This window comes from Amblyomma mixtum, chromosome 6 (assembly GCF_055824585.1).
Source record: "Amblyomma mixtum isolate Tamu chromosome 6, ASM5582458v1, whole genome shotgun sequence".
Taxonomy (NCBI): Eukaryota; Metazoa; Arthropoda; class Arachnida; order Ixodida; family Ixodidae; genus Amblyomma; species Amblyomma mixtum.
The window spans coordinates 22,456,093-22,473,988 of NC_143017.1; the positions used below are offsets into that span (position 1 = coordinate 22,456,093).

The 17,896-nt window shown below is 43.2% G+C and overlaps 1 protein-coding gene across 6 annotated transcripts in view; it reads left to right on the forward strand.

The window, feature by feature from the left end:
* The window catches only part of LOC149338409 (putative defense protein 3), a 135,831-nt gene that overhangs the window by 95,846 nt on the left and 22,089 nt on the right, over nucleotides 1–17,896 (forward strand). For 5 of the 6 annotated variants that reach the window (XM_089547641.1, XM_089547638.1, XM_089547639.1 and 2 more), the window contains 2 exons: nucleotides 8,211–8,417; nucleotides 11,519–11,729. In XM_089547641.1, coding sequence (XP_089403767.1) covers nucleotides 8,211–8,417; nucleotides 11,519–11,729 — 418 coding nt within the window. The remainder of the gene's footprint in view (nucleotides 1–8,210; nucleotides 8,418–11,518; nucleotides 11,730–17,896) is intronic. The other variant, XM_089547640.1, reaches the window with a different exon arrangement.

A 17,896-nucleotide genomic window follows, 5' to 3' on the forward strand; every position in this document is an offset into this window, starting at 1 on the left:
CAAGCATAACCATTGCTTTCGTATTTCTGCAACTAACAAATTATTTGCAAAATGCCTTAAAAGATGTCAATTTTTGTAGCTTTTTGAAAAATATTTTGCGCAAACTTCAGCTTGGCAACAATAACAAACTATGGAAGAAAGCTGGGCTACTTTTCCTGCCCTGGAAATGCTTGTCCAATGAAGAAAAACAAAAAATCTGAACGCCCTATAGAGATAACAATTCTACAAGTTCTACAAGCTTTTCTAGGCCTTGTTTGATCAGTTGGCTTTCATCGCATGCTTTTAGACTATCAATTCTTCCCCCATTACAACCACCCATTCACTTCATTCCCTTTATGTGCGTCTTCACACCGTCTTCTGAGATTTTAATGTCTTTCGCGCCGTTGCCTTTCACATCTTATCGTTTTCATCTTTTTATCTCTGTCCTCGCCAAGTTGCACAGGACTCCCGGCGCGTGCAATCTCTCTTTTTTACCAAGTGTTGTTATTATATATTTCCCCCTGCCCCCTTCACTGCCGCTCTTTGCTGTTTGTGTCCTCAATGGTGTACCTGGAGCCTGGCCGACTAGAATGACTGCATCCTTCTTGTTTTTTTTTTGTTTCTGTACTGTGTGGCTGCGCGCTTACCCTGTTTCCTTCGGTTTTATTGTTAGTTGCTTTGACTTGCGCATGTGCCCTACAATCACGGCTTTTGGGTGCTGTATAAAACGTGTGGATCGCCCTCCTTCGAAATTAAAGTTTTTAGTTCAGCGCCCTGTGTGTCTCGTCTCTCCTTCATCCCCCGCCTGTCAGCGCTGCATGTTCAGGATGTCAAACCAACTTACCCAGCTACACACCCTGTACAAGTACGAATTCTTCTACATGGTGACAGTAATGAAAACTTGACCCCTTTTAGGCCTGTTGCAACATAGACCAATATAGGCCTTAAGTGTATAAGAACTCTTGGTCTCATATGATAACCTAAATGTGTTTCAGATTAAAAAAGAAACATTGAAAGTTGTAAATACAGAAAATTTATAGTTCTGTGTTTTCACCTTCAAACTGATTCCTAACTGCCTAAAATAGAGCATCATGATGTATTCACCTGCGGTTGCTGAATAATTTAGCAATCGATCAAACTCTTCTTTGTTGATGTTTCAGTTTCGGTTTCACCGGCGAAATTCATGCTGTGACGTGAGGCATAAAAAAACATAACTGCTGATACGTTGTTTATTTTAAGATCTGTTCGTGAAGCAGGCTGGCTTAAGTAATCTAGATATTAAATACTACGTATCAACGATTATAGTACAGTTTGATCCATGCTTCACGAAACCGAAATGCCTGGTACAGAATACAGCCATACATTTCATTCGGCGGATGAAACCGAAACAGTATCAAGAACAAATAGTGTTTGATCAGTGAACAGTGTTTGATCTGTTCTTACGAGTAATGCATAGTTTGCAAGAAAAAAAATGTTCAGTTAAACTTACGTGTTTTCTTGTCATTTATATGACGGCACACTGTATAATTAAAAGATCTCCAGCCATCATATCGGCGACCTAATTATATTTCGGATTGATGAACCGACGTTTAAATGATGTCGCACTATATATTGAAGAGACGTCAAGAAATCACATTGATGAATTGTAGATGGGCAAAGAAACGTTTAAATTATGCCATACTGTACAATGAAGAGACGCCGAAGCCTTATATTGACGGCTCAAATATGGCATGAAAGTGACGAAAAACGCCGGGCTTTGAAAATGACATCCGGCTTTCACTTTAGCGGCCAAGTACTTGGAAATACAGGTGCCGACATATTTCCCGTCATTTTGATTGATTTTTTTTACAGCGTGTTCATCAAGGCACGCACGTGTCCTCTGTGGTGTTTATTATTTTTTGCGATTTACGCACACCTCCTTTATGGGCCGTGCTGTGCGGCGCGTTTTTTTTTGTTTTCCTGAAATAATGCATTGATACACGTTTGCAATACATGATATATTAACAACGAGAAAAACCAAAGTACAACGAGAAATAAGCTGGTTTTGCTTTTACTGACAAACCTTGCAGTTTATTCCCCTGGCGTTTGCAGGGAAGAAAGTTTTTGAAATTTTCCTGAGGTAAAGCGAAAAAAATGTTGCCCATTCATCACTCAGCCACGAGAGCCCGCTCAATCTAATAGATCATCGTGTTGACGAACCGGTCTCCTACATTCGACGTGGTAATGGCCGACACGCGTGACTGATAAGCGCGCCCTCTTAGAGAGTGCGCCGAACACTCGCACGAGCTCTACCTACACCAGCGGTTTTATTCGCACAAGCTGCGCATTTAAGAAGACGCGAGCCTACTTCCCGCCTCTTGATCACGCTGCTCCTGTCGCATCGCTGAAAACCCACGGAAGCTTGAAAGCATTACTAAAGGAAAAGGTAAGAAATTAATTATTATTCTTACGAATGTTCTTTCTGCCTTTATACATCAGTTTTCATGCCACAAAGTGCTCCTGGTACGGACAGGTCCAACTTACGAGTATTCACAATTTTTGATGTTCGAGGCTTCTGTATGGAAAAAAATGAACTCTTTCGACTTTTCATTTCCATGAATACATGAAGGTATACGCTTTCTGATTACACCATTCCCTTTACAACCTAATATATAACACAGGCATAACGGGGCACTCGTATGAACTGCTGACCATCTACAAATGTCATTCAAGCGTCAAAGCACCAGATATGCATTTACAAAGGAACAAAAAGTCACGTTCCAACATGAAGTATCACTCCGGACCTCAAATGTTGTCCGCGACATCACCTGTTGTCTTCAGGACTACAGCATCCAAAAATAGCGGCTGTTTGCACGATAGTGCGCGTACTTGGCAGCGCATTGTTCTATAAACCTCAATTTTCCGTAAATCTACAGCCCGCCAAGACGATCGTCAGTTCAAACTTTCACATTACGCTGCTCTGGTACGTATTTTACTGGCCAGAAAATTGAAGTTACTGCACAGGCTCGTGCGTACGTGTATAGGCGCCGTAACTTCATGGGCAAAACTTAACTCAGAGGGGCTGGAAAGTTTGTGTGTTGAGTTGAATATGTATTTTGCAACGCGCAAACAAGTTTAGACAAACAGGAAAAGAAACGTACAGGAGAGTGCGCAAGCTTGAACTGAAGGTTTACGATTCAGGCAAATCTCACACAAACCCAAGACCGTAACGGAGTTGGCAAAATATATAAAGAAACGACGGTCTTGATGAATTTTCAAGCCCGCATGTGTCACACATTTTGTGATAGAAATGCACAACTCATCTTTTTTTATAGAAGGATATGCCGGGGATACAAACTTATAACTTCCCTTTAATATAAATAAGGGATAATTCATTTCTCAAATAATAAACTCAGTGCACGAACACCGGCAACATTGGCTCACCAGATGTTGAATTCAACGAATGCTTTCATACCGCGCGGTGCTCGCGTGATAACTCACTTCTTCCCCGTCTCGTCTGTTGGATGTAACTTTTATCACAAGAGGGCGGTGCTCTGCTCGTGACTGCCTGTCTACAGGCGTCGAAATTTACAGCGTGCTTTTCGCTGCAATTGTTTCTTTTCTTCCTTGTCCGCTGCGCCGTACAACTCAACGAGCTTCTTGTACGCCACCAGGGTGAGCAGTGTTCAGCGATCTTTTTGAAAGAGAATGGCCATTGGCCTCACCCACTTAAGTTTCCAGTTGCTCGGCCGACGCCCAGGTGCTGGGCTCTCTTGGCATGCTTGATTAGGCCTTAAACCACTGAGGCGGTGATTTATCACAGACGCACTATGCTGTTCAAGCAGTACGTCTATAATAACGCTCTGTGCTTGATTTCTTGCTCACATGAATTTTTCAGTGCAGCGTGCAGGCAGCTCTTGGCTGTTCCTTTTTTTTTCACATTCATTGAGTGAGCTGGTTAAAGTGTAAAACACGCCAACATGGCCTGGTGTCTTAACTTGATGTTGCTACTACTTTGCGTGCATTTTGTTTTGCACTGGCGTAGGTAACTGACATCTCTGAATAGTAAACATTCAGTTAAAATCCTCATCTTATTTCGGCCGTGTCTCCCTGCCTTTGCCCACTGTTTGTGTGGTCGCCAAATACATCACACTTTGTTGAAAACCAAACCAAACCTTTTTCGTGACGGAAATGCATAGGGCCCCGCCGCAGTACCTCAGGGGCTATGGCACTCGGCTGCTGGTCCGAAAGACGCGGGTTCGATCCCAGCCGCGGCGATCGAAATTCGATGGAGGCAAAATTCGAGAGGCCTGTGTACTGTGCAGTGTCAGTGCACGCTAAAGAACACCACATGGTCGAAATTTCTGGAGACCTTCGCTACGGCGTTTCTCATAGCATGAGTCGCTCTGGGTCGTTCAACCCCTATAAACCAAACATTGATTTATACCTCAAGGTTTTTAGGCTCAAGGAATCGGCACATTCTGTAAAGCGGTCCCGTTGGTCTGGTGCTGGTCGAGTGGTGTGGTCTCGGGAGTCAAGCTACCACAGCTTTTAGTCCCCATTCCTCCTTTGTGAGAAAGGAAAATAAACTTGAACATCATGAACATGTTCGCTGGTCATTTGCTGCTACTGCGTCACAAAAGGCAGCGTTTTCTAAGTTCAAAGCTTGATGTACAATTTGGGACAAACTTCTCTGAGCACGCACGGCGTAAAGGAAGCCCATATTTTCTATTATTAGCCAGCTGCTCGAGATCGCACTTGTGGATATGAAAGTCTGAATCCTATTCTTTCACTTGCATAAGTGTGGTCTCCGGCCAGCGGCTAATAATAAAGCTATCGGCTTTGTTTATGGCACACGTGGTGCGAAGACTTTTTTCCTGACTGTGCAATGTAACGTCTGTGACCCAACGTGTTTTAGATGAGCAAGAAAAAAACCACCAGCGAAGGAGTTCACAGTCGAATGTGACCAATCCAGCCCTCCCTGCTTTCAGGCCCAACTGCTTGCGGTGTTTCTTACATCCCGTAACGAAAACCGCATGCTTCTTGTAGCCTGGCGAGGGGATTGGATGCTGTATACAAGGACCCGATCTCAAAAACAGTGTCATCCACTTCATTGGAATCATAGGATTTGCTGTCAAGATGCAATTCTTTACACCATAGTTTATGTTGACCTTTACCGTGTTCTTAGTTTTTTTCGAGCGTTGTAATTTAAGACAGCGCAAAAATATCATACCCAGCCCGGGCATTCTTCATGCCAGATCTCTAATCTATGTGAACGCTATCCTAAAATCCATACAGCTCATAAAATTTCATTTGAGTATTTTCTTCTCGAAACTCATAAACAACAATCTCACCACTTCAAACAATACCGCAGTAGCTTTTAACAGTTCCGTTCTGTCGAAAGTTCGTACTGACTACGGTAAGTAGACCGTTCAGTTTTCATCGATATAATAATGGAACGCCTTACCTCCAAACGTTAAAAATTCATCTACATTACTTAATTTTAATCAGATTCAAAAAACACTAAAATCTATTTTTGAACCATTAGTTGCTTTAATTTGTCCGAGTTTATGTTCATTGTACCTAAGTGTATGCATAATGTTTTAATTAAGCACCGCCTTTAATTCCTTAAATCCTGCTGACTGATTTAGAAATTTCAAAATTATTCGGTACAGAATATTCTCCTTCAGCCGCCGACATTGCTGGAAACGTAATGAGTTCCAATAAGTGTAGTTTTAGGAAAATAATGCAACAGGAAAGATTAATAGCTTGCGGCTGAAATTTCTACTCAGTGTTAACGGTCTTTTTTGGTTTGGTTTATTGAGGTTTAACGTCCCGAAGCGACTGAGGCTATGAGAGACGCCGTAGTGAAGGGCTCCGGAAATTTCGACCACCTGGAATCTTTATTTATTTTTTTATTCATTGATTGATTGAGAAATTTCGACCATGTGGTGTTCTTTAACGTGCACTGACATCGCACAGTACACGGGCCTCTAGAATTTCGCCTCCATCGAAATTCAGCCGCCGCGGCCGGGATCGAACCCGCGTCTTTCAGGCCAGCAGCCGAGTGCTGTAACCACTGAGCCACCGCGGCGGGGCAATCGGCATTTTTTTACTCAAGGCGAACAAAATTGGTACTTCTAGACCGATCAGTTGATTTTTAATTTGACATTTAAATCATCTGCAACTCGAAGAAAGAAAAGAGAAAAACCGAACTGTTACTGAGATTTAGAAAAAAAAAATCGTCGCCCGTTTCCTTTAAACTTTTCATGAAAGACTTTTAATATCTCTTTGCCGTTAGGTTTACGTGCTCACGACAGCATTGGCAAAAGTCAAATCATTTCGACAACGCTTGACCGAACCGAAGGTGCAGGCGGCACTAGCTTGCCGACACATGCAGAATTATTTGTATTTTTTTATTATGGGGCTTTCCTGGAGCACTTTTCAGTACCAGAAGCACAATGAACAACTCTATCATTTCGTGCACATAAGTTTTGAGTTCAATTTAGCTTTTCTTGATATAAATGGTATGAAATTTTCAGCTAAGCGTTTTATAATTCAGGTTACAAGACAAATTGGCATTAAATCCTTTTGAAGAAAGGCAAAAATCTGACTCCCATTAGCCAGACGCATTGAAGCAGTGCAACGAAGCTAAAGTTTTGTTGTTTTGACTTATTAAAAACACTTAAAAGTAAAAACGTGCTTCCAACGAATTTTCGGAGAATTACCTTAATGTTCTAACTAAAACCGGACCACATGCAATGAGTCAAAGTCGCATTCGTAGCCATTGCTCTTTTTAATGGGAAGTTATCAGTAATGATGAATGAACAAAGTATGGTATGCATTAATCCTTTCTTTTGTAGTTTAAAGGCATATAATGCAGCCTTGCATTTTTTTCCTCCAGAATAAAGAGGCACTAAAGGTCTTGTACGGAGCTTTTGACGGAATTTGGTGATGACATTTATTTTAAATGTCCGTCGAAGTTCGCGTTTCTTTCTGGATTTCAGATGATCTCGCAGGGCCTAGAGAAAAACTATATGACCCATCTAAGAGTGCAATCCTTCTTAAGAAAGAGTAAAAAAGGCAGAATATTTCGGTGAAAAATTCTAGTCTCATGACCTTAGTCGTTGTTGTCCCATTATTGACCTAACTGGAATTCAATTATTTTTCCGCAATGTTTGCGATCTTTTGCTGTGAGATTAAAGGAACTAAGTAATGCTCTTCCACTGCTTCCAACATAACATTTACATACAACTAGCGAAAAATATGCAGGTTTCGTAAGGTCTATTTCTTTTTTCTACAGGGATCCAAGCAAGCGATTTTGCGATATCGTGAAAGCGACGTTTTGGACTTCGTGTCATTTATGATTTTTTCAAGAATATGACGGAGTTTCATGCAAAGCTAAATTCCATTCGTTTACGTCGACCACGGTGGCGTCGACGCATTTGCCCATGACGTGTAAAAATTTCATTAAAAAGTGGTTATTGGACCTCTTTTGCCGTTCTTATCGAAACACCACCCTCCTCCACGGATGGACGAAACACTTATTCGTACATCACACAATGCTGGCGAATGGCGCTTGATGGCGAAAAAAAATTGAAAAAACGAACGCACACGCACAAAATATAGCAGCCTGCCGTTGGTCAACTACGTGATATGCGGTGCTGTGTACGCTGTTGTGTGAGCGTGCTTTGGCCCAGCTCGCGATCGCCGAACTGTCTATGACGGCACGAGAAAGTGTTGGGGGAAGCACTTGTCCGCAAATTGGTGATATCGAGCGACCTTATGTCACGTTTGTGAAATATCCACGTGGGATTCGTAGAACAGAGACTTCATCTGCTATTTTACCGACAACGCACAAGTTTTAGCGAAGAAAGTACGTTCCTAGTACTGTCGAAGAACAGTCTCTCCATCTGACTTGAGTTATGATTCTGTTTAGTGTCTTTTTAAGAAATAATGCCTGGATCTGAATAATGTCACACTCACTAGTTACTCATTGATGAACAGCATGTGAAGACAGGACAGGTCTGTCCTGTCTTCAGTGCGAACTTGAATCAGCGCCAACTTGCCAAAATCGCAGCCTTAATTCACTAGTATCTTACTTACTGCTAAGTGGAACTAAGTGTTACATGAGTGTGACCGGTGTAGGTATTAATTTGTAGTTGACTAAAATCAATCTTCATGCACAGTGCAAGGCGCCGAGTGGCCAAATCGCATCGAACTATAGCGTTTCTTCTGTGCTGGTCACGCAGGAATGATGTGGACATCTAAATTCCTGATGTTCGCCACTGGTACGATGATGTTTGCGGTGGCTGACATTGTAGCCAGGCCGTACGGAGCCCCAAGCACTGCCTGCCGCAGCATGCGGCCCCGACACGGGATCGAGCAAGACTCCAGCCAGAGCCCATTCGTCATCACCCAAAGCGACGTCAACTTCAAGGAGGGACACCCCGTAACCGGTAGGCAAGTTATATTTCTAGGGCAGCAAGAACGGTATAACAAACATCAGTGTTCGTATACTAGCATACTTACTGCTGTCTTAACGGAGTTTCAGTGCTTATTCTTTTTGCCTTCAAAACAAAAAAAAGAGAATTCTTGAAGAAACGTTCAATCCAAGCGACAGCCAATATTAAAGAGGGTGCTGGTGCGGGCTATATTAATTTGATACGACCGAGTCGAACACCGCAAAGAAGGGACATAAAAGAGAAATGACAGAGCGAACTTGTGGCGCTTATTTCGTTTTCCCGTATTTGCGGGCATCCTGTCTATTAAGATTATGTGAGCTTAATCAAAATGACATATTCCTTTTCACAACATGACTACAAGAGACCTTTTTCAACGAAGCAAAGTACTCGCAATTTAATATTTATACCGGCAGTTTATGTGAAATATCACTGCATGGCTTGCGTTCGGAAAAAGCTTTTAGTCCTAGATTATAATTATTTGAAAACGCTACTGTCCTTTGCGTAGCTTAAAGGGCGAAAATTCGAAAATTTCATTTGGCGAACATTTCATTCGGCGAAAATGAAAAAGAACAGGGAGCATACTAGGGAAGGGCAGGAAGGATAACATACTATAATGGCGGGTTGGCTCTCTTGCAAATACGAGGCGCATAGTTAAGGAGTAGACAGAAAAGCGAAACGCTTAGGTAGGCTGGAAAGTTCCTTTAAAAGTTCTCGAAATTCCGTTTCAACTTCAGATAATGAATTATCATCGCCACTTTCACTTTGGTGTAGTAAATTTGTGGTACGGCTGCTGACATCAAAATCGGTGAGTCGAATAGGGGCGTAAGGCGGCAGCATTTCGACGTGAGCGGAATTCGATATGACCGTCCACTATGGGACGTCTGGGCACGTTAAATAACCGCAGGTAATCGAAACAAACCAGGAGGCCCCTAACACTGCGTAGATCTTAAGTACCCACGTTAAGCATCAGCAAAGTTAGGTCTTGATATTATATGAGAATGACCCATACTGTTTGTCACTTATGAGGCTGGGGCTCCGCTGCTATTTAGGTCTCACGTTCACGTTTAGCCACCGTATGGCTATACGCGTGTCTAGCAATAATTTAACACAATCTCACATTGCTTATTCCTACGTAGTTTATACGTAGGGTACATACGCTGTGGTGAGGGTACGTGCTACTTGGTGACTCATGACTAAAGTACTACACGGCAACGCTGAAAAAATGACATAGAGACATGACAGAGAAGCACTGACCTGCTACTTAGGATCCAGTGGTAAACAGCTAAAACAGCCCGGAGTACAAATATATGTAATTCACAAGGATAATGGTTCAGTTCTTGCACTCCGGGCCCTCTAATTGTTTTTCTCTAAATTCTTTGTACCAGGTCAGCGGCTGCGTGCCTTGTCTCGGTGTCCTTCACTTTAAGTGTTACGCTGGAGCACTTTATTCATATGATGCATAGTCTACACAAAAATTGAAGTGCTTATGATACACAGCGTGGAATAACAGCGTGATTTGCGGTTGCATTTGCAATAAACCTTGTCAGCTTTAAAAACAGTATCAAGTAGGAAAAATCTGCTCCCTCACTCCTATAGGAGAGAAAATTTGAAAGAATTAAAGTTTTTTTTTCTGCCGTACCGCTGAAATAATGCCGTGTAATTACCCACATATGTTTAAGCACGAATGGCCTCTTAGAAGTTTTATTTTTTCTCTTGGATCTTTTGTTTATCTTACAGTTATATCCTTTCCTTTCTTACCAAATGTGCTACAATACTGATTGCTATTTGATGCACCGCGTTTTTAACTACATGTACAGTACATGAATGAGATGTCCTAGGGGTTGTAAGAGCTTTTGAGCACTCAGCGACTATATTTGAATGTGTTGCACCCTAACACTGAGCCGAAAGAACTGAATATTATCCAAGGCTCCCCGTCAGTCGCTCAGCTGGGCGCTATGAGAGTGAGGTGTCCTGGCAAAATTTATTCTTATTGCAGAGAGTGGGCTTTGCACGTCAGCATATGCGTTCCGCTTTAGCGACATTGCTTGTGATGTCATATCAGACAAGGCTTCAGTACTTGATCAATATATTTAGCAAAAAATTATCTTGTCCAGCTTACAATTCCATAATATGAACGTTACAATACGTGTATGACCCCTATACCCTACCTTAAGCGGTCCGAAAAAAAGTGGAAACGAAGCTTACGCCTAACGCCTATCACCTTACGCCTAAGCATACGTGCGCCTAACGTGCAAAACAGCAAAACGTGTGCATGGAGAACAAAGTAGACTACGGCTCACCTGCTGATGTGGGTGATGCTTACTTTGGCGTAACGTGAAAGCTGCGGGCCCCACTAAACGCAAAAAAATCAGGGCAAAAATGTTAATTTAGGGTTCACTGCAAAGCTACACTGACCACAATTAGGAGTTTACTCCAGGTTTTCATTCACAGTGGTGGATTAAGCTGTTTTGATTCCGTGGTAAAGATTAGTCCATGGAGGTTATTACAAATTGCCTAAATATTAACGCCGGATGCATTTTACAACTTTCACCCAGCACGTTCCCGTCTCCTTTGCGAAGCTGTCACAATACACCAACGCTGCCCCATCCACCATATTCGGCACAAATGGTGTGAAACGACGCCTCTTTGCTGAGTTTTAGGCTAAAAAACAAAAGGCAGCTTTCTATGTTCGCGTAAGTTGACGCCAATGCCTTGTTTGTATGCAGGAAAGGAATGAACGTAAGTGGCAGGTATCTTTTTCAGCTTTCACACAGACCAACACGACAGATCGAAAGCAATGGCGCAGTAAACAAGTAAAGAGAATTGGCGGAAATATACTTGTAGTACTGACTGCGCATTTCTTTGTATGATTGGTGGTATGGCCACCGGAGTCAGCAACGTGAAACCAGCCCGCACGCAATCCTGCCATATTTTTGGAGTTGGCATACTTGTTGCATATAATTATATTGAAAAAAAAAACTGTTTGCATTCATCGATTCTTGATATCCTAAATTTCAGAAGCATTCGAAGAAAAGGCTGATGTTTGCGCCTTATTTCCCGTTTTCTCTTTCTGAATTCAACACTCCGCATCCCAGTGAACCTCACTGCTCTGAACGAACGAAGGTTCCGAGGATTCCTGATTAAAGCCGTGGTCGGCGGCAAGGCAGCGGGTGATTTCAAGGAGCTCGATGACAGCCAACCCGTGGTCGGATGCACGGGTTTTGCTACGCATACGTACCCGCAGTTCAAGGCTGGGGTCTCTTTGCTGTGGAACCCACCCCCGGGAACAGGCGCCGTGACTTTCGTGTGAGTAGCGCTGTGGCAATCGTGAATCTTCCGCATGCGGCGGAGTCTTCGGCTCAACGCTGCCGTTTCTTTCTCTGCAATGCCTTCCTTCTGATTTAGCCTATCCTGGAGTACTGAAAGACACTATGGCATGCCTTCTACTGCGAGTGTGAAGACAGTTATCTGACGAAACATACGAGACCATAGAAGAAAAACACTATGTTTATTTAAGATTGAAAATAGGCGGCTTCAGAGAAAAGCTCTCCTTCAAAGGGCTTGACACCGCTGCAGCGGCCTTAACATTAGCACCGATGGCAAGGACCAAATTACACGCGTCATGAAAAAATAACTTTTATCTTATCTTTCGCTTTCAAATTTCAACGTGCAAACTTAAGAGAAACCACCTAATTTTACATCATAAGATGCATATAGACCACAGAGGAAAAATGGCAAAACCGCTGAAAGAAAGACGGGGTCCTTAATGAAAGCATTCCATTTGTTTCTACATGACATTTGGACATCTGATAGCTGACTGTAATGACAATTGGAGATAGACGGCAAAGGATACTTAGTTCTTCTTAAGTAAAGCTGATAGGCTCGGCCTTCTTTGCACCGCAGTTCCTTCCAGGTGATCGCTTATTTGGCGTTGTAACAGGCAGCCAGACGATGGATGAACGACGACACACGGACGAACGAAGGAACTGGACTTTTATAACGCTTAAAAAAAACCTGTACACAAACAAGCATACACAGAGAAGAAAAAGGGGCTACGCACTCAACTACCAAACACAAAAGCACGCCCGAGCTCCAAGCTCGCTCTCTAAGGCTTGCCGAAAGGCGGGGCCTGTCTACATCACTGCGCAAAGCCTGACCTGGGACCGCATAACGTGATGCAACGCGCCCTTAAATAACGTCACTCGAAATTTCTAGAAACGGACGAGGGCGCTGAATGAGAGAGGAGGTGCCGCAGCACGCGTTAAGCTACGTCTCTCCCCCCCCCCCCCCCCCCCCTCCTTTGTCTCCTGGAGAGCGCTATAATTTTCTCGAACATCTGTCCGCGCACGCCCCGCTTCGCAAAGGTCGCGGGGGTACGGAGGTCCTGGCCCTTGTGCTGGGATGCGCTTTGAGCCGCGCGCCTTCGAGGCATGGCCGGGAAAGCGGTCTGCCTCTCCTTTTTTTCGAAGCGCGCGCCGTGAACGCTTTGCGCTTGCTATAGCGTCCTTACATCCTACCTCATAGCCGGAAGGGCCACGAGCAGAATCTCACTGTATCTGGTACCTGATGGTGTGCCTTTACAAAGTTATTTTATGTTTGCTAAAAACCTGTAGGGTCGCTTAAGTGATAACAAGAGTGGAATGAGACAATTTCACAACTGTCACAACTTCTATTACAGTTTCTGTGAGTGCGTTTTTGCATCAATTTCTTTGCAGCTGTATCCGCTGCGCTCTGATGACGCCGACATGTGCATATACCACATAATTCTGTGTTCAACTGAAGCACGTAATTATAATGCATCCAGTTCTTTCGAGCAGGCTTCTGCATCTTCTTCCATACCCAGTTTTAAAATTTCATTAACTGGAGCCACTTTGAGCACTATTTCTTCTTCGTGGAGCGTACGAGCATGGCGTTGCCAGGGAAATAAGAAGTCGTATATTTTATTCCAACAATGTTGTTTTTGTTACGAAAGGAAAACTCTAGGCAGGTGTTCCAACTCGTCGAGATGGCATTCTTTGACGCGGCCAATTAGAGCCCAATTCTCTTTCTGCAGGAAGTGGGTGACTTTGGTTGAAAACAGCAACCAAAACCAATTAGTGTCACAAAGTGACAGGACAGCTGCAACCAATCTTTAATTCAATTTTCATATGCCACGGTTGGTAGACAACTCACAAATTAGTGGCCAGGTTACCACTTACCTCAGAGGGCAGGTTGTGACAATGTCACAAGTTCAAGTGACCTCTCTTGACCAAAAGAGCTACTACTGGGGCTATTTGGAAATACGTTCTTGAAGGTATTGGTGGGCGCTAAAAAAATACGGAAAACGGATGAACACGCAGCACGAAGCGCTTTCTATCATCTGTTTAATCTGTGAAGAAACATGACTGTATACGCATATTGACGTCATATCATACACAGAAGAGGGAGGAGTGCACGTGCTGCCAAGAATGAAGGAAAAGGAAAAAAAGAAAAAAAGAAGGAAAAAGGGATGAAAATAGGAAAAAAGAAACAGGAAAATCGATCAACACATGCGCTTACAACAGCCGAAGATTACTATTCTTGAGGTAGGTTAATTGAGTTCCTCCTAACATCACCAAAGACGCATTGGAGCAACGTGCATTGCCAAAGCTTCGATAAGAAGCATTATCGAAGCTTTGGCAATGCACGTTGCTCCAGACAAGCAATGCGTCAGCTCGCCTTCGGTGATGTTAGGGGGAACTCAATTAACCTACCTCGAGACTAGTAATCTTCGGCTGTTGTAAGCGCACGTGGTGATCGTTTTTTCCTGTTTCTTTTTTCCTGTTTCCCCGTTTTTCCTTCTTTTCTTCCTTTTTTCTTTTTCCTTCATTCTTGTCAGCGCGTGCGCTCCTCCCTCTTCTGTGAATGATATGACGTCAATATGTGTATATAGTCATGTTTCTTAAGAGATTAAACAGTTGTTAGAAAGCACTTCGTCCTGTGTGTTCGTTCCTTTTCCGTATTTTGATAGCGCCCACCTATACCTCTTGACAAATCAGCGAACTTGTTGACATCGGACGGTTCGCCCCGACGTGAACTACATCTTACGCATTGATATAAAACTCTTACCGATCGGGTTTAGCGCGTAACTTGGTATTTGTAAATGTATTTAGCCTTTACAATTCTCACTGTGCAGAAATGTTGTTCCGTTAGCCGAAATTTGGAAGTACTTTCAGTTGCGCTGAGGGCTTCCTCCTATAGCAAAGCAGGTTTCTTATAGTTAGTTCCGGAAGGGCGAAACCGCTCGTGGAATCTAAATGCATTAGCGAATTTTCAAATCAAGCAGTTTTACACAAAAGTTTGTTGATGTTACAACTGAGTATTCAGTGACTGCGGTTTCACGTACAAACAACCTTGTCTAGTTTTCATGCAATTCTTTTATGTTTGCGCCATGGCACATTTTTGAAAGAGATCATCTCCGGTATTCGCACACTTTTTATGCAATAGGGACTTGAAACAATGACTTCAAGCGGGTGATCAAAGTCTCTAGTATGCAGAATAAGAGGCATATTCGAGCAAATTCCGTCAAACGTTTTGTGAACACTCCTGAAACCAGTAACAAAAGATCTCCAGCACTTCTTTTGGCTGTGCTAGACACTTTCTAATAACAAACACTGTAGTATATCTTCCTTAATTGTATACTTAAAATTTCACGTGATTCTTACAATGCCACAATAAAAAAGAGAAAAGGGTAGATCACTGGATAATAGCTTATGAAACGCTTAAATTAAGTGGCTTTACATTCGATTTTAAATGCTTAGTAAAGCACATTATTGAAGTCCCTGAAGTAAGACTTAGTTATTTACTGTCCGGTTCCGCGGAACGCATAGCGTTCTAATTTGCCGAGAACAAGTCAGATGAATCACTAGATGAACTGCGTTACTGAAATCCATATAGATTCCAAGTGCCGGCCACACGTTCATTTAAAGTTTGCTAACGCTCTTTTATTGATATCTAAGGGAGCATTTTCTCTCAAGAGGGACTTCCTAAACCCGAATTGATATTCAGTTAACAGCTACTTTTGCTTACTGGCAGTTATAATAGGAAATGAACAGTGACTCTTCTATGCGTTTTTATGAGATTAAAAGTATTGGAACTGAACGTCCAGCCATTAACCCATTTCTGTCTCCTTCCTTGTGTAATAAACTCTTTTATTATTTCTTATCAGAAGGGGACATCGTCGATCCAGAGTGAAAATTTGTAAATTTTGCAAATACGGGAGCTAGTTCATATTACACATGTAAGTCAGATTAGCTTCTAAAGAACAATATGGACACCTGCCCTGTTGTTTTAAAAATAATGAAAGAACCTTATTCCTTGCGATGTGTAAATCATGCAGCAAGAAAATGTGTTTAGAATTTATTTTTGGCGGTTTCAAAAAGGACCTACAACTCTCAGTATGTAAAGCAAAATATTTAATATTGTAAGGAAGTTCTGCCCCGCCGCGGTGGCTCAGTGGTTACGGCGCTCGGCTGCTGACCCGAAAGACGTCGGTTCGATCCCGGCCGTGGCGGCTGAATTTCGATGGAGGCGAAATTCTAGAGGCCCGTGTACTGTGCGATGTCAGAGCACGTTAAAGAACCCCAGGTGGTCGAAATTTCCGGAGCCCTTCACTACGGTGTCCCTCATAGCCTTAGTTGCTTTGGGACGTTAAACCCCAATAAACCAAACCAAACCAAACCAAGGAAGTTCTATTTCAGTTATCAGTATCATTGATGAGAATGCTGTTGGCATTAGCATGTCGCCAGTTTTCCACGGTCACGCAACTCCTGACCAGTAGCAAGCGAAATATTTGGGGAAGCCGTTCGCTGGTCGATTTTGTTTTTAATGAATATCCCGTGGTGAAACTATGCCATTCCGCACCGCTGCAGAAAGTGGCGTCATCGCACGAGGTGCCTGCATCCGGCGCTTTTCTTCACTGAAAAACTCAAGCCTATTCAATTTTGCGGCACCACGTGCCTTGTGTGCTAGACAAGTCCTTTGAGTATTTAATGAGAACGCTGAACAAAAGGCGCTGATCGAAGCCGTGGAACGCTCTCTTGTTCTATTCAGGCAGTATTTTAAGGCTCGGATTTCTGCCGGAAAAAATAAAATAGCGTGAAGCATAGAAGGAGATCGCGATTTTGTTTAACATTGTATTCAGACAATGCGTGAAGCGTGAATGAACAAGCTTCCTTTCGTGCTGGTGAGAAAGTTAGAGCGAGTGATTTTTGTGATCGACAATTAACGATATAGAAAAATTTTCGTTTATGAATTACGCTCTCGGCGCGTCATGTGGTTATGCGTTCATTTTGTTGGTTTGTACTATAGTTTGGGCAATAAGTTAAGAGGGAGCTTTTCACATGGTGAAACCGAGACACACACGTCCCGGAGCCAAAAAAGGGGGAAGTGATTCGCGTCAGTGCTTTTTCGTGGCCGGATTCTCCGTGCGACTGCAAACACGGATTCGAACACACACCGTAGATTCTATCTTTTCCTGCACTGCTGCTTGGGAATTACACGTGAGCATGGTGCGAGTCTCTCCGTTTAGACCGCCTTAACCCTTTGAGGGTCGAATTATTTTGAAGAAAACTTTCCCAGCTGGTCAAATTACTTTATTGCGGATCTTTAATCTACAAAATGTATATAATCGAGAATAAATAGTAAAAAAAAATTAGGAACAGTACTTTGGTGACAGGATCACTCACAACTGGAAAATGTTCAACAGAATAGAATAGCAACGGTGATAAGCAAGCTAAGAGCAGCACCAATAAAGATAGAAATCAACTTTCGCCGCCTCTGCAAAACAGTGCCCACAAAGAGAAAACACGTTTCGCGCGACTCCGTTGCGATCCCGCGGCGGAATCGAAACCGCGTAGGCGCGTTGCCACAGAGGGCGAGAATACCTCGCGAGCAACGGTGATAAGCAAGCTAAGAGCAGCGCCAGTAAAGATAGAAATCAACTTCGGCAGCCCCTGCAAGATAGTGCTGACAAAAAGAAAACTCAAATTTCGCGCGACTCCGTTGCGATCACGCGGCGAAACCAAAACTACAAAAGGGGTGTTGCCGCAGTCTGTGCCGCCGCGCTAAAGCTAGACATAAGTTCTGCTTATCTCCGTAAGAAGGCAGCACAAAATTCAAACACTTCTTGTAAGTCCTAAGAGGTGGCAGCACCCCCCAGTGAGCACTCATTGTTCTTTTGGCGCAAAATTTCAAACGGAAGATCGAAACCGTACCCGTACGGCAAAAACCTTGCGGGACACAAAACCGCCGCCGTACATATACGCCAAAAACCGTCAAAGGGTTAATGTGTGCGCATGTACGAGGTAAGGGGAGGGGGGGGGGAGGCAAGAAGGGGCAAGGAGTGAGAGTAGTGATCGACCGAAGATGGCGGGAAGGCAGACACCAAGGGCCTTTTCCAGCAAATCTCGCTCGGTGCGAAGGATTCCGGGAAGCAACTCGCAAACTGCGATAGC